Raw genomic sequence first — 23538 nt, 5'->3', positions numbered from 1 at the left:
TGTTGTCCATGATGTCCATCATCATCAAAGATGACTCTGCCAGGCTCATGTTGCCTTGCAGGCTCCTTATACATGCATGTTTCATCAAAAATGACATCATTGCTGCGTATGATCTTTCTATTCATGGGATCCCAAAGTCTATACCCCATTTCACCTCTGTCACCATATCCTAGGAATATGCATTTGTGAGACTTAGGATCAAGTTTGGTGCGCATTTCCCTGCGTATGTGCACGTACGCAACGCAACCAAACACTCTCAAGTGCTTGTATGACGGAGGCTTCCCTGTCCATACTTCTTCTGGCACTTTCCCACCAAGCCTCGTGTTAGGTGACCTGTTTATAAGGTGAACGGTTGTCATAACAGCTTCAGCCCAAAAACCATGAGGTAATGCAGCATGTGACAACATAGAACGGACCTTCTCCTAAATGGTCCTGTTCATCCTCTCTGCTGTCCCGTTTTGTGGAGGATCATAAGGAGTAGAGAGCTCCCTCTTGATGCCTTTAGCATCACAAAAGTCCTGAAACTGTTTGGACATGTACTCTCCACCATTGTCGGAACGCAAAGCCTTCAGTGTTTTGCCAGTTTGATTCTCAACAAGAGCAACAAACTTCTGAAACACTGAGAATGTATCACTCTTCAAACGAAGAGGATAAACCCACACCTTGCGTGTGGCATCATCAATGAAAGACACAAAATATTTTGCCCCTCCCAAAGAAAGCTGAGGCATCTCACATACATCTGTATGCACAAGCTCTAACTGAGCATCTTTCTGTCCAAGAGCTTTCTTGTGGGGGCACTGCAGTTGCCTGCCATATATACAATGCTCACAAAACTGAAAACTTGAAAACTTTAGAGAAGGCAAGTAACCCAAACGAGACAATTGCTCCATTCCTTTGACACTCATGTGTCCCAACCGGCTATGCCACAGAGAAATTTCCGGCAGCTCGGTTACATTTACATTAGCATGGTGACAAACACCTGCATGCATAAAGTAAAGAGTGTCCACCTTAGAGCCTCTGGCAACAACCAGTGAGCCCTTACTAATTTTCCACTTTCCACTACCAAATGTGGTAACATAATCAGCATCATCAAGCTGTCCAGTAGAAAGCAGATTCTACTTGATCTCAGGCACATGCCTGACATCATGGAGCATAAGCTGTGAGCCATCTGAAAATACAAGCCTCACATCACCTCTGCCAAGAGTCTTGCATGCATGGTTATCACCCAAATAAACAACTCCTTCATTGCCAGCAGTATACCTGACAAACAAGTCTCTGCAACCTGTGACATGAAAGGAGGCACCTGAATCAATGATCCATGAGTGCATACCATGACCACCTGTAAGAAGTGAATGGGCATCAAGTGAAGAAGTAAATAGGACCTCATCCTCACTGCCACCTGCATGTGACACATTGATTTCTTCAATCTTGACTCCACTTTTGTCCTTTGGCTTTACATCTTTGGCTTCATCTTTCTCTTTGTCTTTGCCTTTTCCCTTTTCCTTTTGATCATTCTTCCATTTGTAGCATTGCTTTTTAATGTGTCCCTTTTTGCCACAATAATGGCATTCCAAATCCTTTTTGGAGTGAGACTTGCTCCTTCCCCGTTCTTGGCTTTTACCCCTTTGCTGGGATCTCCCACGTGCATTCATTGCATTGGACTTTCCAACAGAGTTGTTTTTCCTGTTCATCTCTTCTTGAAGAAGAGCACCCTCAACATCTGCATATGACAGCATAGCATGCGAATTGCTAGTGGCTGTCCTGAATGTGTCCCAACTCTCTGGCAAAGTGCATAACAGAAAAGTGGCTTTGAACTCATCGTCCATTGCCAACTTTTGATTGATGACCTGGCTGACAATACCATTAAACTCATTTAGATGGGCTGTCATAGACGCCCCTTCCTTCATCTGAAGACCTATGAGTTTCTTCAACCAATACACTTTGCTTGAGGCACTTTGTTGGGCATACAAGTCCTGCAATCTCTGCCACATTCCCCAAGCTGTCTTCTCTTCACGAATGCCGAAAAGTAATGAGTCTGACACAGACAACATGATAGTAGATCTTGCCAGCTCATCCATATCTTCCCACTCTTCAGCAGTAAGAGAAGCGGGCATTACACCCCTTTCTTTGATAGGCTTGTGCTGCTTTTTCTGGAGCAACACATTGTAGCACTGGGTTTGCCAAATATCATAATTATGCGAGCCTTCAAGCTTCTTGATATGAAGCAATGAAGAGCTCTCACCTGTGGTTGCCGTAGCAAAATGCAACCTGTCAATGCCTGACTCCCTGCAAAAATGTGCAAACACTGCACCAAATAGCACACAAAGTTCTCACAGTTTTTCTTCAAGCTTTATCTCCCACTGCGGAAGCACAAATGCAACTTTTCTCCCACTTTATGTGATGAAATCACCAAAATCTGGTTGCTGCAGATTTTGGACAGCACCTTAAATGTGCTCTGTTGCCCTTCCAAAGTACTGTACAGCAGTACCAAGTGCTCACCAATGATGTACCAAACCTGTACCGGCAAGTACAGCAGCTGAAATTGAACCTTTTGGTCACTCAAAACAGTGTACAGCCATGCCAAAACATGCACAAAGCTGTGCCAAATCTGTACCAGCAGGTACAATAGCAATAAATGCTCTCCTGGCTGTCCAAAAGAGTGAAAATCAGACTTTTACAGTCCCGAACACTGCATAAAACAGTCCCGAACAGAAATTGGGCAAAAGCCCCTTGACTGCAAGCTGATTTTTGAGGATTCAAGGCATAAATGTCTTGCCTGTTGCTTTGCCAAGCTCAACAAGCATGAAAACTTGAAAAGCCCCTTGATTTAAGATCAATTTCTGATCATACATGGTACATTGACGCACATGAAGGCATCCAGAGTGTTCACGATGCTTCCCGCTGGCCACATATACATCAAATACATGAAAGCCCCTTGATTTACAGGTACATTGAGTGCTTGCAAGGCATCAACACATTATCCACAACATCAAATGCGATTGCCACAACACATTATCCACAGCATCAAATGCGATTGCCTGCATGCAAATCAACCAAATCGGCACAAAAGCCCCTTGATTTGCACTGCAATTTGCTGCAATTTTGCCCAAATGTGCGATTTTTCACATCATACAACATGTATGAGTGCTTAATTGCACAATTACATCAAAAGCCCCAAATTTCGACATCCAATTTCCTGCAAATTGATCCTGATTGTGACCAATTTCCTGCAAATTGATCCTGATTGTGACCAATGTCACCCAATTTTGCCAATTTTGCTCAAAAATTGAGCAATTCGACACCTGTATCTGCTCAATTGTTGATTGTACTTGCTCAATTGCAAATCCCAAAAAAAAATTGAGGAAAATACCTTGTAATTTTTTGATTTTTCTCTGATTTGCAGGAAAGGGGGGTTTGCTGATGCTGATGCTGATGCTGATGCTGCTGCAGAAAGCTATTGCTGCCTATTGCTCTCTTCTGCTGCTGCTGCCACGAGGAAGGAAGAAACACCGCCTTCAATAAGTGCAGCTGGTTATGGCTTTGCTCCTACAATGAGTAGAATCTTCGAAGTTGCAAGGCCGGCCTGAAGTGCCATTTAGAGGCCGAGCCCTAGCCGGACAGCGCCACTGCCGACTGAACACGTATATGCACACGGTTCACCTTCAATCGAAGGAGTGGCGGGGTATCGAAACGAGAAGGGTGACGTTTTGATGGTGTGATCAAATCGACGAAGCGCTTAGTAGCTTACACCTTGTGGCTAAGGCTCGACTAACGCCGAGTTCGTGTCCTTGCGCTTCTTGTCCAGTCGACTTTCACTTCACAGTCAGTCGCTAACTGACATGCCTTTAGCCACTACAAAGGTCTGTTGTGCAGCACGTCACTTCGCCTCTCTGCTGAAGGAGAAAAGGCTGCCCTCGACTCCTTCTCTTTCCGCCCACCTGCCTGCGAATAGTTCAACACACGCAGCAAATGAATTCCAGTTGAATTCCAGCGATGCAGCACTTGAGAACAAAACCCTAAAACCAGGGCTCTGATACCAGTTGATGGGAGAAGGAGGAATTAGGGTTAGGTTAATGTGGGAGACATAAACAGAGAGAAGAACAAGGGAGAGAGAGAGAGAGAGAGAGTTGTGGGGATAAGTCAACTCATGAGGCATAAGTGTGTGACTCCCCTATCACACATGTATATTGCACTAGTACACATAGTGCACTTAGTACATTAAATGTACTAAGTGTACTATGTACTATAACTTATGGGCTTGTACACACTATAAGGGTGGGCATAGTGCCTTTACCCCAACATTGGCAACATACTCGTGAGGCGGTCTCACTAGCTCTTTGAAGTTTCTTAATGACACTCTTTTCTTTTGAGGAGATTGCAGAGGCTTTGCAGGCACTCCCTAGGGGCAAGTGCCCAAGTGAGGATGGGCTTTCGGTTCCCCTGTTGCTTTGTCACTTGGGGCTCATGGATGGCGGCTTTTGAGCAGCCTTCAATGAGATCATGATTTCTCGGATCTATGCCGTAGAGATTGGCGGAGGGCTTGATTCACTTTATCCCTAAGGAGGGACGTGATAGGTTGGTGATTTGTCACTGGAGACCTATCACCCTCTTGGGGATGAGATCATGATTTCCGGATCTATGCCATAGAGATTGGCGGAGGGTTTGATTCACTTGATCCCTAAGGAGGGACATGATAGTTTGGAGATTCCTTAGTGGAGACCTATTACCCTCTTGGGGACACCCCTAACCTTGCTAGATTAGGCCCTAATCTCGGGGATTGGTATTAGGTACGTAACAATGTGTCACAGAATGCACCGTTCCCATCTGAAAATGAGGCCTAAGTGTACTCAATAGCTAGAATGGCCACAAGGCACCGTAGTGCAGCAGGTGTGCACATGACAATCTTTGAGGTGAGATAAAATTCCCTTTTCCCATAAAGCTTTGATACCATTTGAACATGCTTGCTCCAAATTGAGATTGAATTATTTGAATTTCACTCTTGGTGACTTAACAAAATAGATTGCCATGCAAAGTCTTAAGCATCACTGAGTGCTACATAAGTGTGATGGAATGCGAAAAAGCAATGCATGGAATTATGTGCATGGAATGCGAAAAAGCAATGCATGGAATTATGTGCAATGTACAATGAACTAGTAACTAATTAAGGATATATTAGCCCTTTTTGTGAGGGGGTCCTTAGTGCAGAGCACATTTGAACACGGAGCATCCATATATTGAATGGATCTGAATATTCAAAAGCAACACTTTAATGAGTTTGGCAAAAGAAGAGACTGGCTTTTCAATCCAGCCATCTGTGGATGCATCCAGCTTTTCAAAGGAGTAACTCTTTGTAGAGTATCAAACTTTGATTCCTACCTGGGGTTTGGGGAGGCCGTGCTAGCATTATAAGAGGTCATACTGCATCTGTGTGGAAGGGGAACGAGGAAAGTGGAGTAAGGACATCAGCTGGCCAACCATCCTTGACTGGAAAAATCAGGGCCGAAAGAGGTTCATGAGAGCTTGGCATCCACGTGAGTATGTTACTAATCAAGATGGATTAGGGGAGCATAGCAATAGTTTTGTATCTATACTATTTTATTTTAGGTCAAATGCTGCATAGTCAGCTGTAATATATTTACTTTTTTATTTATTTTTGGCATCCTTCAGAATAGGTGCTTTAAAGAGAAAAAGGAAGACGGAAGGTTTGTTTGCTTTTGCCATGTATCTTTCTTTGTATTATGACCAAAATAATTTAATCAGTTCCTTTTGCTTCATCACAGTTGCCACTGTCCGTATCTATGTGAATGATTGGTTCATCATGGTGTCCAATTGCGAATATGCTAAACTTGGTTTACTGTGGTGTCAAATTGCATGTATGCTAACGTAGCTGACTTGTCTCTATGTCTCAAGTAAGATACCACTGCAGCATCCTTTGGGCTATGTTTTCTTTATTGGCAACTAATAATGCAATGGAGAAAGCTGCACATTCCTACCTTTTTTTTCACTTTATGAGCTTTGCTTCAAACAGGCAACCAACTGGCAATTGGAGGAAGCCATACAACTGTTCTATGCAGGAGATGAGATTGGAAGTACTGCCGTTCAAGGCCATGCACCAGCAGAGGTAGCTTGGAAGGACTCTGCAGGGTCTTCAGATTCAGGGCTCAAACCTATTACATCCAGGTGATCGATCATATTGGAAGTGTCATTTGCAGATTTTATTGTAGCTTATTTCTTTATGTCATGTTTTGGTCTTGTTATTTTAAAAATCTGTAGTGACAGGGAACAAGGTGATGATTATGTAAGACCACCTTTACCAGTCAAACGGGAGGCATTATATGAAGATATTTTTGAGTATCGGTAGGTCTTCTTGTGTTGAGTCAGAGATTACCTTTGAAGGCGTGAAGGTGTGGCAGCTTCATTATTGATTTGGCAACATCTTGCAGAGCACAGCACATGGCACAGACTTCGAATCAGCCTAGTTCAGTTGATGCTTTCCGCAACTTTCAGGATGAGGCAAATTTTCGTGCTCATGCTCCTACTAATGGTGCAACAAGTGTTGAGGGGAACAAAGATTCTCTGGCTGCTCTTTACAGGCCCCCATTTGCACTTATGTTCCAAGGTTCTTTTGAGCAGGTGCGGCATGTAAAGTTTGCACCAATTCCTTGGCATATATTTCATGCAGGGGACAATCTGTTGGGATGTTGAATTTGGCAGGCAAAGGTAGAAGCTGCCAAGCAAGGGAAATGGCTCCTTATAAATTTGCAGTCAACCAAGGAGTTCTCAAGCTATACAGTGAGTCACAATCCTATTTCTGCAGGTTGTAGGGACTTGAGTATTTATGCTTTCTCAGAGTTTCAACATTGTGTCTGCTTTGCTGTTTGTTGTTGTGTAGTTGAATAGAGACACTTGGGCTCACGAAACTGTGAAGGATATGATCCACACAGTCTTTATTTTTTGGCAGGTTGTACCACCTATCCCTTCTTATGGCACCCTTCTTTTGTATTTATTAGGATGTAAAGCTGGTTTGTTGCTAAAATGCTCTAGTCCTTTCAATTCACTTTGAATGTGTTGCAGGTTTATGATGATACTGAGGAGGGAAGGAAGGTCTGCACCTACTACAAATTGACAAATATGCCTACAATAATGATACTTGATCCTCTGACTGGACAGAAAATGCGAGCTTGGGAAGGCATGGTTGGTGCAGAACGTCTCTTGGAGGTAAATAAACTTTGCAAGAATGAAGGCCAATCATATTACAGCCTCTAGATGAAAAAGTGCAAGATTTTTTTTTTGGTTTTAGAAAAGCCTTGCTCTATTTTTGGTATGAAGGAGAACCTACTCTCTCGCTGAATTCTCTTTTTGGTTGAGTGGACTACTATGAAGTCATTGTTGGATTCAACTAATGGTTCCTCATGCCTTCCTTCCACAACCACTCACTTCCTAGACTGATATTTAGATATAAGGGCGCTTCCTTAACGTGGATGCCACCCTAATCCTAGGAGCGCGTTTGTCAAGCTCCCCCCTACATGAAACCTAGCACTTGACGTCGATAAAGGCTCAGCAACTCAAGCACAAAAATCTGCGCCTTGTGTATCTATCTGGTTCCTTGTGCTACACATCATTAAGTTCCTGAGCATGACAGCCATCACTCAAAAACCTCGAACTCACACTTATATGGTAAGTGGTGATATGAAATTCCATGCCCCCATCTTAGGAATCATCATTCTCAATGACAAACTTGAGACAATAGTTTTTGAAAATGGATACTCCACTTCTAAAGTTGCATGTGACCTTTCTAGACTACAACTCGCGAAGAGTAAGAACCTGCAACCATTTCTTTTTTCATTACAGGATCTTCTTTGGTTCATGATCAACCTGCAAGAAATCAAACAATCTATTAAGCTATAAATGTCATGAAGATACTGCTTCAATTGACTAACATGAAACACAGGGAGGATAGGACAATCTTGTGGTAATTCTAGCTTATTGCCACATCTCTTGTTTTAAAATTGTCCAAGACCCACAATATCGGCATGACAATATTTTACACCCTCTAGTGCTCTGGGTGACAACTTTTTACAGTTTCGAGCATCTATGATTTTGGAGGGATTAGTAGCTCTCTAAAAGAACATTCGGTTCCATTAGGATTCACAAGTTTAACTGCTGTGTGGATATGAATGTGATCACTATTCAATTTCGATTGCATGTGAGACAAGAATTTGTCTGCATTTGGTGTTTTTGAGGTAGTCCTTTTGTATAGAAAACTAGATTGTACCCATATTTCAATTCAAATGGGAAATAGTTTGAGAGGAATGTTTGTGTGAATTATATGCAAACTCCAACGGAAAATATATTTCTCATGCATGATATTATTCATTGTAGTCTTAGTTGGTTCTCTTGGTCTGACCATCAGTCTTGGGATGATCTCCACTACTCATGAAGAGTTATGTACCAAGTCTACTGAAAACATGTTACTAAAATTACCTGTAAATTGCGGATCACAATCTGAAACAGTGAATTTCGGCAAGCTGTGTAATCCAATCATATTTGTAACAAATTCGTCAACTGCAGCTTTTTCACTACAAAATGTTTTTTTTCTGTTTTGTTTTGTAAAATGATCAGCTACCTTTAAGATAGCATTTTGACTTTTTTGGGTCCTTAGCTACAGGGTCAGCTAGCTACCCGGTCCCTACAGGCATTTACAACCCATATTCCAGAACGGCCCGTAATTGGGTGAGGAACGTTCCGGAAGGTGCCAACTCGCTGTTCTCGATCCTGGAGCATTCCAAGGTGTTCCGGAGCATTCTAGCATCTCCCGATGGGTATGGTTGATCTATTTTTAGTTTCACTAACATATAGTTGGCTAAAAATCCCTCAATCCAAGTCCCGAGGAATTGGATAATTTGACATCAAAGAGACAATTATCGTACCCAATCAAATTATCTATCCTATCATGATTGTGTAATTCCTTGTACGGTAGGAATATAAATAAATACCTTCCCTCTTTAAGAACAACAAAGCTATCATGTACCCGAACACACTTGTCATAAATAACCTTTGAAAGTGTTCCTATCAAGACCATGTTCAAGCAAGAACACCCATGATATACCTCTCCTACTGTACCATATCCTCTGCCAAATGCACAACTGTGGAATTGTGTAAGCCTAGGGGTGCATGCTGTGACAGACTCAACCACGTTTCCAAGAGATAAAGACATAGAGAGAGAGAGGGGAGAGAGAAGGGAATATGGATCTTGCACAATACACCACACTGAGCAGGGAATAGGCCCTGCCCCCTTTCAAGAATCTATTCAAGAATAATCCACGAGCACGCTGGCCAGGATCAATACAATCAATGAATACAAAACAAACATATATGTTGATGTAGGGTATCCAAGTCGATGTCTAGGCACAAGATCTCTGATGCCGAGCACACCACAGGGATTACCCACAAGTATCTCTCACCGGGCTAGTACCAGATCCAATATCCAAATCCAAGTCCAAGTCTAAGTTCCAGATCCAAGTTTGCACACAAGTGCACAGGAGATGGCTGTAGTTAATGTAGTCTATGAGACGAGTTGAGGGTTTAGAGCCCAACCTGGTGTAGGAAAAACAGCCCACAAAAGGATGCACAGGGGTGTATGCTTAGGACAAGGAACACGTGGTAATAAGACTACCTGTCAGCGACATGACGCACAAGCATGTAGGAGGTGGCAGCAGATCTTGTGTTACGACGACTGTACGGAGATGGTGGCCGGACAAGTGGCGCTGAACAGAGGACAACGTAACAGCTCCAGGCAGGGGAAAAATTTCAGCACCGATGTTGGCTGCTCTAATGACTCAGGCGGTGGCTGGCGTACAGTAGCAGCAGTTGGTAGTGGTCCAGAGAAGCGTTGCTGGCTACTAGGCGACAACTCTGGGCAGTGTTGCTGAGGAGAAGGTGGCGTTGCTGGCTGAAGCAGGCGGAGTTGTTGGCGGCACTGGCTGAACCAGGCGGAACTACTGGAGCAGGGTGGCGCTGCTGAGCAGAAGCAGGCGGAGCTTTTGGCGGCGCACAGGCGATGATTGTTGGGTTTTATGCTGTGTATGCACTCAGGGGAGTGCTAGTGATCATCAGTAGGTTACGGGGGCACTTTTTACTTCAATTAGTGGAGGTTTTTTCCCTAGTTTAGCTTAGTTTCACTTATAGTGGTTTATAAGTGGTTTGGTCCACTTGGCACAGTTTATGGCCGGACCATGTGAACACACTTTATTTTAGGTCACATCTTTTATATGTGGTTATTGTACTCCTTTTTATCATTATCAATATATGAGCAAACGTGTTCCTCTCTCTCTCTCTCTCTCTCTCTCTCTCTCTCTCTCTCTCACGCCTCTTGTTGGTGTGCCTTCCAAAACCCTAACCCTAACAACCATTTCCTACACTTTGGTATCAGAGCAAGGTCCGCCTGCCCTGTCCGTACAGCTTGCCATCAGCTGCCCGTACAGGTCCTCGCCATCAGCTGCAACCACTCATCTGTCCAATCTCCAGCCCACGTATAGTCTTGCACAGACAGCCGTACAGTCTGTACAGGCCTGCTGTGTGTCCATACAGGCGTCGGCTGTTCCTTACAGCATACAGCAGTTGACCAGCACCTGTTGCGTATACCTGTAGCAATACAGTCGCCGCTTCTCCGTACACTGCTCCGGACAGCTGTTCCGTACAGCCGACAGCCGACCAGTACGTGCAAAATCACATGGGTAACATTTAAAGCTTTACATGTTTTGAAATTTGGGCGTTTTTTTTGTGAAAGCTTTTCTGGCAGATATAGGGAGGTTTTCTTGCAAAGAAACCTCTACAGGCTTTTGCAAGGCTTTGGGTGCAGAAATTTTGGGCATTTTGGCACTGTGTGAGCCACTTTTGTTGCTCTACTCAGTCAGTGGTGCATTGCTTTGCACATTCAGAGGATTGAGAGTGCAAGCATATTTGGGTCAGTTGTACTCAGTGGAGTACAGTTGCTTTCAGGGTTGTTGTTTTTGGGTTTTTTGATACACAGGTACAACATTGTGCACTGGCATAATGGCAAATCAACAGCAGAGTGATGTGTTCACGTACTTGTCTAAGGAAGACAAGCTGGATGGCATGAATTACTCCTTGTGGAGTTTCATGCTGAGAAATGTGCTCGTGGCAAAAGGTCTTTGGGATTTTGTTAGTGGTGATGAACCACGTCCAGGTCCATTGGCTCCAGAGACTCCTCCTCAAGGGGGTGCTCGTGGAAGAGGACAACAGGCACAGGCACCGGTTCAGCCACAACCTGTTCAAAGAACAAATGCCCAGAAGACATGGGATGCAAAAGATGCACAAGCCTTATCACTTATTGCATTGTCAGTACAGAGGTCTATTATACCTCATATTCGTTCAGCTGGCTCTTCACGGAATGCATGGGTGACTTTGGAGCAAATGTATGCTGCTCGTAATGAGGCACGGATCTCATTTTTGAAAAGAGAGCTAGAAAACCAAAAGATGCATGAAGGAGATGATATGTCTAGCCACTTGAACAAGCTGCAGGATTTGAGAGAGCAACTCATCAATGTGGATGAGATTATTCTTGAGACACAGCTTGTATCCACCATCTTAAACTCTTTGCCAAGATCCTACTTGGCTTTTCATACCTCTTTGAACCTTAGCATGAGGAATGCTATTGAGCCCCTAAAATATCAGGAACTTGTTGCTCTCTTGTTACAGGAAGAGCAAATCAGGAAGAACATGAACATGAACACAAGTGCTGAACAAGCATTTGTGACAGGTCAAAAAGGGAAAGGCAAGTTTCAGCCAAAGAGTTCAAATCAAAATTCAGGTGATGGTGGTTCATCTCAGGATACCAAGAAAGGTGATGGATAGCCCAAGAAGAAAGGCAAATGCCATTACTGTAAGAAGCCAGGTCACTACATCACAGAGTGTAGGAAGAGGATTGCCAAAGAGAAGGAGGAGGAGTCTGGGATGTCTATAAACGATGCCTCTAAAGCTCCTCCGAAGATTGCTTCCTTTGTTGTAGACAGGGATTACTGTTTCTACACATGCAGTTATGATGCCTCTTGGTCTTCACAGGCACTCAGTGTGACTAAGCATGCATGTACTTGGTATTTTGATAGTGGTGCTTCAAAGCATATTACATCTCGCAGGGATTTGTTTTGTAATGTATGCCCTGTCCCTGTTGGCAAGTCCGTTCAGTGTGCCAATAATGTTTCATATCCAGTTCGTGGCATTGGGGAGATTCAGCTCACAGCCATCGATGGCTCTATTCTTCGCCTTACAGATGCCTTATATGTACCAGGGATAAAGAAGAATCTGTTGTCCATTTCTTCTTTAGCACAGTGTGGTATGCAAGTCAACTTTGATGATGACAAATGCATGGTCGGAGACAAAGCTAATGCTTTGACCTTGATGCTTACTGGTACATTATGTCATGGACTCTATCAGTTGGATGCATTTCAGCCAGTGGATCAGTCTGCTTATCATGCATTCACTCTTACTTCAGCTATGGTTGATGTGGAGTTATGGCATGCTCGCATGGGACATGTAAATTTTGGTAGTCTTATGCTTATGCAGCGACATAACATGTTGACAGGCCTACCTCTTATGGAGAAGCCTCCAGATCACATATGTGAAGGATGTATTTTGGAAAAAATGCATCGGTTTTCCTTTCCACGTGATCAGGCTCTACGAGCAACTGGAAAGTTGCAGCTTATACACAGTGAGCTTTGTGGTCCCATGCAGACGAAGTCATTAGGAGGTTGCTTCTATTTTGCTACATTTATTGAAAAGTTGCGGACAACTTTTAAGAAGCTGGGGAGGATGTCACCAGCGTGGACATTTCCTAGTATGAAAGGGGTCTGGTGGACTCCAGGATGTCTAAATATTTGGAAAGTACAAGCTTTGGGAATGGGGGATTATCCTAGAATACAAAGGACCACACTCCTAAAATTTAGGAGAGTTTCCATTTTTGGCCCAACTCCGATGGAAATTCTGTGCGCGTCATTACATTTGGAATTGAGTAGATACCAAGAGTTGGCAAAGTACCTATGACAGAATGTCTACTAGTAGGGATATCTTTAGAGGTCAAGATTATGGGAGAACCGATCTCTTAGATTGGGACATGTGGCAAGAAAGTGGATCAAAGTCAGACAAGTAGCCTCACACTTGTCATTTCAGCTATTGTGTGGCTCTCCACTTGTCATCATAGCCTTCTCTTTCCATTTTCACTCATGGGAGCCCCAAATCTACAAATTGGAGCCCTCTCTCTTCATTAAGAGAGGCTTTCTTGCTACACACTAGCCTCTACCACCGTTACAAGCTGCCCTAATGATGGCTACTCTCTTTCTCTCTCTCTCTTGAAGGCTTCCCATGAAGAATATCGGCTGTTGGGGACTGTTTTGGAGGCTTCCATCGTGAAGAAATACTGATGGCAAGGGTATTTAATCATTTATTGTGATTTCTAGCCATTGTACTTGTTGTACCAGCCCTTGTACTTGCCATACCAACCACTGTACTGGCTGTACAAGCCCTTGTACCTACTGTACCAGCCCTTGTACTGGCTGTACCAGCCCTTGTACTCGTTGTACCTACTGTACCAGCCACTGTATTGGCTGTATCAGCCCTTGTACCAGTTGTACCAGCCACTGTACCTACTGTACGGGCTGAATGGCGAGCTGAACCTGTTGTACCAGCTCTATTGCATGAAGACCCTTGGTTTTTGGGGAAGAATCAGTACCTACACGGAGGTATATGGATTATATTGTTGGCTCGGCATTTCTACAGCTTGTGTTCCGGCTTGGTAGCCTCGTGTTGGGCTGTGTTATGGCATTTGTATATGGATAATCCAGCATCTCTCGTGGGGAGAGTAAGGCCCTCAAAGCTTGTACATGATATTATTCTCCTTGGGTCTCCAAGGGGGGGGGGGGGGGGTCGGCCCATTCTGGCCTCTATGCGGTGTCACATGTGCAAGCTCCTATTTCAGCATTTGTGGATGTTTTGTCCAACTTGTATGTTTTATGCAAAGTGATGATGGATATGTGTTAAGACTGTGGCCATGTTTAAGTGTTTTAATATGCATTGATGGTATCAACAAGTGTGTCAAAGGCCCTAGTCCCCCGGGCCTCCGCAAGTTTCAGTACACGTGGTTGAATCTGTCACTGCACACTCCGCTGGGCTTACACACACATGCGCGCGCGCGCGCACACACACACACACACAAAAAAAAAACACATGCATGCATATCTGTATGTATGCACACGTGCGTGCTCTCATCATGTATACCCACCAAAGTGTTTTTATGTACATATATACATATGTACATATACATACATACATGTTTATATTTATGTATACATATGTAGCAATTGAGGAAATCAATGTGGATAGATACACTCCGTCATCATGCCACATTATCAACCTGATAAAGTGTTTAAGTACCATAGGATATTGTGAGTGATTCGAACTTTTTGCTCCTAGGACTCCACTGCCCTCATGTGGTAGGGCAGTGGGCACTGGTAGTGGTCATGATGCTTTTAGAACACAAGTCTGTATTTTTATTGAACATATATATAAGGCAATAACACACATGATTTTTTTTGACTGATATGCTTTGCATTTGCCCGCAATCGTTTGAGTCCTCAACTAGCTTAAACATATATAGAAATTTCGTTTATCACTGGCAAAAAACATATGTTTGGCTTTGTTGAAATCTTTTGACATGGAATTCAATTGGATTGCTCTAAAAATTATAGGACCTTGTACCTTACATGGACAAAGGCCCATTGGAGCAAAAGCAAATTAGTTTTCCTCCACCGAAGCGGCCAAGGGAATCCAGCTATGTATCAGCAGAGGCACCCAAAGGTATGCTTTAGTACTAGCCAAACTTGTAGATGTGTTCAAGATATCTCCAGTTTTGTTTGCATTTTGTTGGGGCTTTGTATCAAAAGCATAATGCTATTTGTTGGCGGATGTAGCTATGTTGAATACAGATGAAGATGAAGAACTTCGGCAGGCCTTGGCTGCTTCCCTACACGATACAAGAGAGCAATACGAAGAAAAGGAATTTTCAGATAAGAATAGCGTTGAATTTTTGCGAGATGGAGATGTACAGACAGACAAGTCAATCACTCATTCCAAACAGAGTTATCCGCCATTGCCAGAAGAGCCACCGCATATGGATGCAACAATTTGTCGAGTGGCTGTTCGCTTTCCAGATGGAAATAGGGGTCAGCGAAGATTTCTACGCTCTGATCCTATTCAGGTATTTTCTCTAAGTTTCAAAACTGAGGTAGATTTTACTTTTTCAGTCCTGCAAAGCATTGAGAGTGTGCAAGCATCAAGAGCGTGCACTATGTACAGTTTATCACATGCTTTATACAGACATGCTGCAAAAGTTTTCAGTAGCACCTAGTGAATGTTAATTGCTTGTCAATAGCTCTTCATCTGTACTGCTTGTGTACATGCTATATAACTTTTTGTAAATGTGACTTGCAGATTGTTTTCACCTAGAAGTGATTTTGAGGATTTTTGTGTCTTATTAGATAGAAGAATTTCTACAACTCCATAGCTTTCTTCATTCAAGCAGTCACAACTGATGTCAGGGCTTTTTGTTGGACATGTAGATATTTTTAGAGAAACTGTTAGCTCTCTAACGAATTAATCAATCTGTTGATATGCTTCCCAGAATAAGCTTTCCCCCCCACACCCCACACCCCACACCACTGCACACTCCCCCTTCCCCCACCCCCCTGCAAGGCTTCTAAACAATGTCTTCAACTGAGACGAGTCCTCTAACCACATCCCCGAGGGCTACCTTGCCATAGTTGGCCTGACTCTAAAGGCTACCCTTCCACAATTAGTCCATAATCAGTGTCTCTACAGCTGCCTTGCTGGATAGACAGCTTATCTTCTATACAACCAATGTGTCTAAGAGGCTGTCCAAACAGCCTATCATCAACTTGCAAGGCTTCTAAACAATGTCTTCAACTGAGACAAGTCCTCTAACCACATCCCCAAGGGCTACCTTGCCATAGTTGGCCTGACTCTAAAGGCTACCCTTCCACAATTAGTCCATAATCAGTGTCTCTACAGCTGCCTTACTGGATAGACAGCTTATCTTGTATACAAACAATGTGTCTAAGAGGCTGTCCAAACAGCCTATCATCAACTTGCATTATACCACATGGTGCCTCTTTTCTTACTAACCATGTGTAAGCATTCAAATGCATTTGGGAGTTCACGTCATCATGGTAAGGATGTGACTAAGCAATGTTCACAAAAAATTAGCAAACATGGTCGTTTCATTATTTTGCCAATCACAGACCTTGCATAAAGTGCAATCATGGTAAGGATGCGACTAAGCAATGTTCACAAAAAGTTAGCAAACGTGATAGTTTCATTATCTTGCCAATCACAGACCTTGCATAAAGTGCAATCCGTTCATCTGTGTTCGTGCTAACACTTTTGTGCTTCAGTTCTGCTGCATGAATAACCACCAAAGATGAGCGTCGCCCCGTCGGGCACGCCAGGTTGGTAGATCTCAAGAGGATTTGGTTCTGCCAGAGAACCGTTGTAAGATTCCTCCCTAGCCCCTCAAGATGTCCAGTTTCTTTCCCTGTAATCAATCCCCTTTTCAGAATAATAAAAGATCTTATTTTTACCTCTTTTGACCTAAAGAGAGAAAATGTTCTAGAGAGAGGTAATTCAGTTTTTAGATATCTTTATATGGAAAATATCCCTTCTTATTAAAATAAATTTTCCCAAAAGAGAAGTTTAAAAAGAAATTCCTAAGATGCATTAGAAATAAATTATAATGTGCACAAAAAACCTTAGCCCTTAAGGGTCAAGATTTTTGAAAATTTTGGATTATGATCTAATTAAGGTTCCTATGGACCAAGAAGATTATCCAAATAAACATCCATACAACACTTGTGATACCCTGACATTTTACATGCATATTCATGCTTTGGTATGCTCCTAAAACATGCCTTTGTGAGACCAAAGACAGTCCCATGGCTGTTGCAATGTTGGTGTAAACCAAATTGCTTTATCTGTCTGCAAATACAACAAAACATCCATATCTATTGATGGTCCATCCATCTCAAATGTATCCTTTTGTACTTGACTTTTTGCTAAGATTTCTGTAAAAGGAAGGGACATATAACCAAGTTGAGATTTGGGAATGGATCTAAGCCATATCCATGAAAAGCCATGTGATAACCCACACATGAGGGATCATGCACCAGCTCCCATGAAAGCCAAGCCCCAATGTCCTTGAGCAAATTATTCAGCTCATGTCTACAATACAAGGAGTGAATGTGATATGGGGATATCTCCCCACTCCAACTTTTCCCTTGCCGCTTTATTTGATGCGGCTCCATCTCCTATGACCTGAATCACATCTTTTGGACCCCACTCCAACTTTTCCCTTGCCGCTTTATTTGATGCGGCTCCATCTCCTATGACCTGAATCACATCTTTTGGACCAATGGTTTCAACAGACTTTGCCCACTTCTCCACAAGCACATCAGAGCTCTTCCGTGTTTCAAATGCATCATGTGAGGATAAGAAATACACACCACCTTGTGAATAAGCCACAATACCATAGATGGTATGAGAGAACGAGTCACTCCAGCCATCAATGTTAAGAGACACCCCATTCCTCTTCCACCCAACGCGAATATTCTCTAATGCTAATCAATGGCCTCTTTCTCCTTTTCAACAGAGTGGCCCTCAAAGTCGCCAGTATATGTGGGTCCAAATTCAACAATTTCATGGACCATCTCTTGGAAATATGGTGATCTTGCCACATTGGATGCAATGTGATCATGAAAAAAAAACCTAGCCACTATAGCATCCTTAGCTTCTTGCTTCGGAGGATCCCATGAACTAGGAATAGTTCTTTGGCCACGGCATGATGGTGTTACACTTAGCCTAGAGGAATAATCTTTTCAAAATTATGGGAGAAGGAAAAAAACCTCTTAAAAAATTTCAAGATTTAGATATATTTTTGGAGAAAATATAAAGAAAATGCTTGCTCAAAATGATAATTTCCTCCTCAACCATGGGCAAAAAGGATTGATGTAAGGTTTAGTAAAAAGAGCTTCCTGAACACTGACATCATTGGCAAGTTCATGCATTAAATGAGCTGGCACACGATTGGCATTTCCTGTCTTTGCATGCTTGCAATACTTGCATTTCCATTTTGTGGCATCTCCACTTGCATTTGTCTCATCACTGTCCAGCACGTCGCACCATGACTAAGTAGCTTGCTTCTTGGACTACTTGCTTCCTGAAGCTCTAGGTGCCATTGAATGATTGATGATTGAAGGAGAAGAAGATAAAAGTGACGAGGAGGAACAAAAAGAGGTACTAGTCACTAGATTAAAGAAATAAAATGTAGTGTGCATGCTGAGACTCCAGAGATAGCCATGATGATAGGTAGGCAAGATGAGAGGGCCGACTCTCGAGGCAGCCAAGGTGTGTTCACTGTTGTGTATGGCTTGTGAGAAGGATTCAAGGACAATGTGTGAAGGAGCTCAAGTCTCTTTTCAATCCCAAGGAGGGACTGCGGGCTGATGTAGCAGCCTGTTTTTTTCATTAAGCCCTTATCAATGGGGCAAGTACCCATTTGAAGGTACTTTAGTACCTTAGGTACTATATTAGGTATGATTGGTACCCTAGGTCATAGCAAGACGGCCATTGCATGCCAAGCCGTCACATGGAACGGCTGTTCCAGAAAAACTTGAACGTTGTTGTTTCCTAGGCCATGCCATGTTAGCACCCATTCCGAGCCATTCTTTTGTTCCATATGAAGGGAAACGACGTTCCACCGTTCTAGAACATAGGGGACAACGTTTCCTGTGACTATGCTTGGGACATCCCCTCTTTCCGAGGCCTCTTCCGAAGTCTGGCTTTCTTAAATTTTAGCATTTTCCAATCACTGTTTTTAATTACCTTCTATGCTTGTGGGCAACCCTTTTATGCTTTTCTCGTGAACCCTCAATTGCTGTCCGCACCTGTGCATAGGCAATGTTCAGGTTCATGACATATTCATCCACACCTGTGTGAAGGATGTGTGGCAATACCACTTTGCAATATTGCACTATGTTGTTGTATGCAAATTCCAGAAGTTATAGGTACTTCTCCCAGGAAGTCTTTGGTCTGCCATAGAACATTTAAGCAGATCCAATACGGTTGAATTTGCTGGTTCACTTTGCCCATCCATTTGAGGATGAAAAATTCAGCTTAATACCTAGATTGGCAAAGAGAGCTCTCCAAAAGAGGCTCATTGTCGTAGGATCTGTGTTCCCTACAATTAATTTGGGCATCCCATGATGCTTAAACATTTGTGACATAAAGATGCTGACCATGTGTTCAGCTTTTATAAGAGGCTGTTCACACACACACTTACAAACATATAAGGGCTGTTTCACACTCATGAAGCTCCGAATACCCAACATTATGCTCATCCTACAAGTCATTTTACAATGATTGCCTCGCCATTCCACAAATTAACCAAGAAATGGGCTGCATTTAAATGGTCAAAATCTGAAACTGATGCTTTCCATGAGCTCAAGAATGCCATTACATAGGGACCTCTTTGCTTGTGTGTGTGAACAGCCTCTTAGGCAAGTGTGTGTGACATAAGCAATGATGTCATGGCATATTATAAGTGTCATTGATATAGGGTGTGTGAATGAGTCAAAAGATAAGGCTTATGCCTATAAAAGCATTGTACTTGATGAATAAAATCACTATCATTGAGTCGTCCAATTCTCTTGAGCTTTGTGTTCTTCTCTCCTCTCTCTACAGCTTTTTTCTCTCTGTCTCTACCATGGATGACCTTCATCCTCCATAGCTCTCCTACACCCCTGCAAACCCTAAATACTATTAGAGCTCCCAGCTTTGACCTTGGCATTACTTGGCATTTGGTCTTCTTGACATTAGAGCTCCCAGCTTTGACCCTGGCATTACTGGGTTGCCTGTTGCAAAGTTTTATGAGGCAATAGTTTTTTATCATTTCAGTTGCCTCTCATCAAGAGTTGTTTGGCATGCGAGACACGTATCATTTACATGCTGAATTTGAAGATATATGGCATGATTTGATGGCTGGTCGTGCACATACCTCTTATGTAGTAAAGATGGCTATCTTACGAAAGATAATTGCCTATGTGTGGTCTCAATCATAAGGGAGATAAGTTTTAAACGAATGCCATGCTCCTTCCTATGCAAGACATAGAGGAATGTTCCCAAGACATAGAGAGAATATTGCCTACCACTCAAATGATTGAGAGGTATTTCTTCCGGACAGGCATGCATGAGAAGAGACATAGAGGCTTACATGCATGCACGTATCATCTGTCAAAAGGTAAAATTTGATAGGTAAATGACTGCCGGCTTCCTTCAACCTTGGCAAGTTTCAACCATGGGAAAGCATAGCCATGAATTTTAACATGGATTTGCCTCGTGCACAATATAGCAATGATGCAACATGAACAATTGTGGACAAGTTTAGCAAGCAAGTTCATTTCTCGCCTATCAAAGACCAGGCTAAGATATTATGTGTGTGTGTGACATAAGCAGTGAGTTCAATGGCTTTGCCATGTGTCATTGCTTAGTGTGTTTGATTGAGTCAAAAGATAACGTTCTAAACCTATGAAAGGCATGTACTTGGTGTAAGCTATACACTGAGTCGTGCAATATTAACACCCGTGGTAGTAGAGGCACTCTTCCAAACAATCACATACATTCACAGGATTAGTGCCATGGCCCTGCCATGGATGGCATACCCACAGCCTCATGCTAATCAGTCTCTGTCTCTCTCTCTCTCTCATGGTATTATCTTGGCAGAGTTTGTTGCAACACCCGTGGTAGTAGAGGCACTCTTCCAAACAATCACATACATTCACAGGATTAGTGCCATGGCCCTGCCATGGATGGCATACCCACAGCCTCATGGAGCCACACATTCTCGAGGGCCCGACCTCCCACTAAACCCCACTGTGGTGTGACTCTAGATTCGGCCACGACACTATAGCGAGCCTGACGTCCCAGACTCCTTGGACCTTGCCAGCAACACAACCATCAATCCCAGCTTGAGGGGATCTTGAAGAGGTTGAGAGCCATCTTTCCACCTCCAACAGATTTGCAGAGCCAAGCTAATCCCATGTTTGATATCCTTGATGGCCCCCTCCTCCTACTTGGGGGTTAATCGTTAGCTCCATAGGTAGTATGATGAAGATGGTTCCATTTTGTATCATATGGCTCGGATTTGACATTCCCATCTCATAGCTCTCGTCTTTATTTTCTTTTGTACCAAGATGAGATTACATGGACACTATTGTATCACTCTTGGTTTCAGACTCCCATTGGGTCTTTGAAGATGTTTAATATAACTTTCTTTCTTTCTTTCTCTCTCCCCTTCGAACAACTCTACTATGGATTCCTTTGAATCCCCATGGCTGTGTTAACCCTAGGCTAGGCCTTCAATTGGTATTAGAGCTATGACATCCTGCTTCCTTCCTTGTTAGAAGCGCTCACTACTGTGTGCCACTCGCTACGTTTGTTGCTCGCATGTGCGCAACCTCTACCCATGACGCCCTCTACTACAACTGACGATGGAGCCATCTAAGCATGTGTACTTGTGCGTTGTTGCTGCCCGAGCTCCTTTGCAACGTCCCCGCTGCCCATCTACTCGAAAGTATCATTACTTTCACTTTTATCCTACCAATGTCCTCTTCGCTAACACGTGCAGAAAAAGTAAAAGTACCATGGCCCTACCAATGATTGCTAGCGTCCTGTTCGTTGAGAAGTTTGCCTTACATGGCGGACTAAAGTATAGCTTCTCCTTATGCATGAGGGCATATGGGGAACAATATCTGGAGATGACAAGGATCTTGAAGGCACTGAACTTGAAAAGTACAAGCTTTGCCGGCAACGTAATGAGAGGGCGATCGCCCTGATTGGTCTCAGCCTCATAGATTCTTTGGTTCGTCACATTGACTTCAAGTCCACGGCCAAGCAAATCTGGGAAAAATTGGAGATCATATCAGTCCACGAAAAGTTCATGCTCACGGCCTATAGTACCAGCAAAGTCGTACTTTCATTCTCTTATTTTGGTATGTGCACTTTCTCATCATCTTTTTTAATTTTTATTGTTAGTTGGATTTTTGAGTATGTATATAGGTGCTATTTTGCTATACATGTTGGGCAAGCTATATTGTCATGGGTTAGATTCCTCTTGATATGGACATGAAATTTGTCTGGGAGCAAAACGTGGGGGTAAAAGTGATGATATTAGCATAAATTCCCCTTTCCTGCTTCCTATTATACCTTGACTTTGCGGAAAGTATTGTAGGTTTTTTGTAACTATCCCTTCCAACTTTGCTCCGTTAGTGCTTGTTGGCTAGAAGCACCCTTCGTTACTTGTTGCGGCATATTAATCTCCAACTTTAAGGGCGGTAAGGGGCTTTTATAAGAGTGGATGAAGCTTATGGGTTCTCCCTTATAGATGAGTAATGATCTTAAAACGAATGAAAATGAAAAATTAAGTGATCATTTAGCCAAGTTAAGGTCAGTAGTCCACTTCACCTGGCAAGGACAACCTTTGAAGACCTGGTGGCTTTATTCTCCGAAAGGATAGGAGAAATAAAGAAAAGTTAGCAAACAAGCAGCAACTATGATCATGACAAAGTCTTCATCAATCCCAACAATTGGAAAAGTGAGAGAAAGATTCATTGCGGATATTGCAAGCGGGGTAGGCCACAAAGAAGCAAATTGCTTCAAGGAGAAAGAGAAGGAATAAAAGCCATCAGGGGCCAGGGGGGGTGCGTGTATTTCGGAGCTTCAGGTCTGTGTCCATCTTGTGTGTGTAACCATCCTATGTGTGTAAACTTATTCATATGTATGTGTGTGTGAATACCTACTTAGGTGTGAACACCTCCTTATATGTGGATAAGATAAGTGTGCCACATGTCATTAGTGTGTGTGTGTTAATATATCCTGTGTACGTGTCAAAAGATAATGCTACTCTAAAGTCTACAAAAGGCATTGTACTTGGTGAAATTCATTATATCTAATCAACCATCATTGAGTTGTGCAATATTCTCTTTCTCCTTGAGCATTCTGTCACAAACCCCTATACTCTAGGGACATGCGGATGCGTGTCAGGCCTAGAAACATGCGGATGCATGTATGTATTATACCTGGGCTTGTGTATGGATCATATGAGTGGATGCATTTGAGTCCAAGGACATGGCAGGACATTTGTGGACTTTCGGGCGGTTGCACACATGGTGTGTTATGATGGCAAGCGGAATATTTTCAAGTACAAGAATGATGATAGGTGGTTCTCCAAGTTTACATGTGCACAATGCATAAATGATGCATGCCATAACTTTATTTTACTTTGTGTGACATTGTCTTGTTGCCTGGACAATGCTTGTTATTTTGGCTTGTGAAGTCCGAGGGACCGGGGACGCTCGGGCACCTTGTGGACACGTGTGTGCACTCCTATTTGGACCTAAA

General features: G+C 43.0%; 1 protein-coding gene across 2 annotated transcripts in view; it reads left to right on the top strand.

The window, feature by feature from the left end:
* Positions 1–23538, top strand: part of LOC147604433 (plant UBX domain-containing protein 7-like) — a 63035-nt gene that overhangs the window by 23009 nt on the left and 16488 nt on the right. The window contains exons 2-9 of one of the 2 annotated variants that reach the window (XM_086795146.1): positions 6029–6180; positions 6280–6357; positions 6444–6633; positions 6715–6792; positions 6893–6961; positions 7075–7218; positions 14763–14871; positions 14985–15271. In XM_086795146.1, the coding sequence (XP_086651272.1) occupies positions 6029–6180; positions 6280–6357; positions 6444–6633; positions 6715–6792; positions 6893–6961; positions 7075–7218; positions 14763–14871; positions 14985–15271 (1107 nt within the window). Of the gene's footprint in view, positions 1–6028; positions 6181–6273; positions 6358–6443; positions 6634–6714; positions 6793–6892; positions 6962–7074; positions 7219–14762; positions 14872–14984; positions 15272–23538 lie in introns of both variants that reach the window. The other variant, XM_086795145.1, reaches the window with a different exon arrangement.

This window comes from Cibotium barometz, chromosome 62 (assembly GCF_041138505.1).
Source record: "Cibotium barometz isolate CiBa-2024 chromosome 62, ASM4113850v1, whole genome shotgun sequence".
Lineage (NCBI taxonomy): Eukaryota > Viridiplantae > Streptophyta > Polypodiopsida > Cyatheales > Cibotiaceae > Cibotium > Cibotium barometz.
The sequence above is the reverse complement of the archived record's forward strand: the minus strand, read 5'-3'. Positions and strand labels throughout refer to the sequence as shown.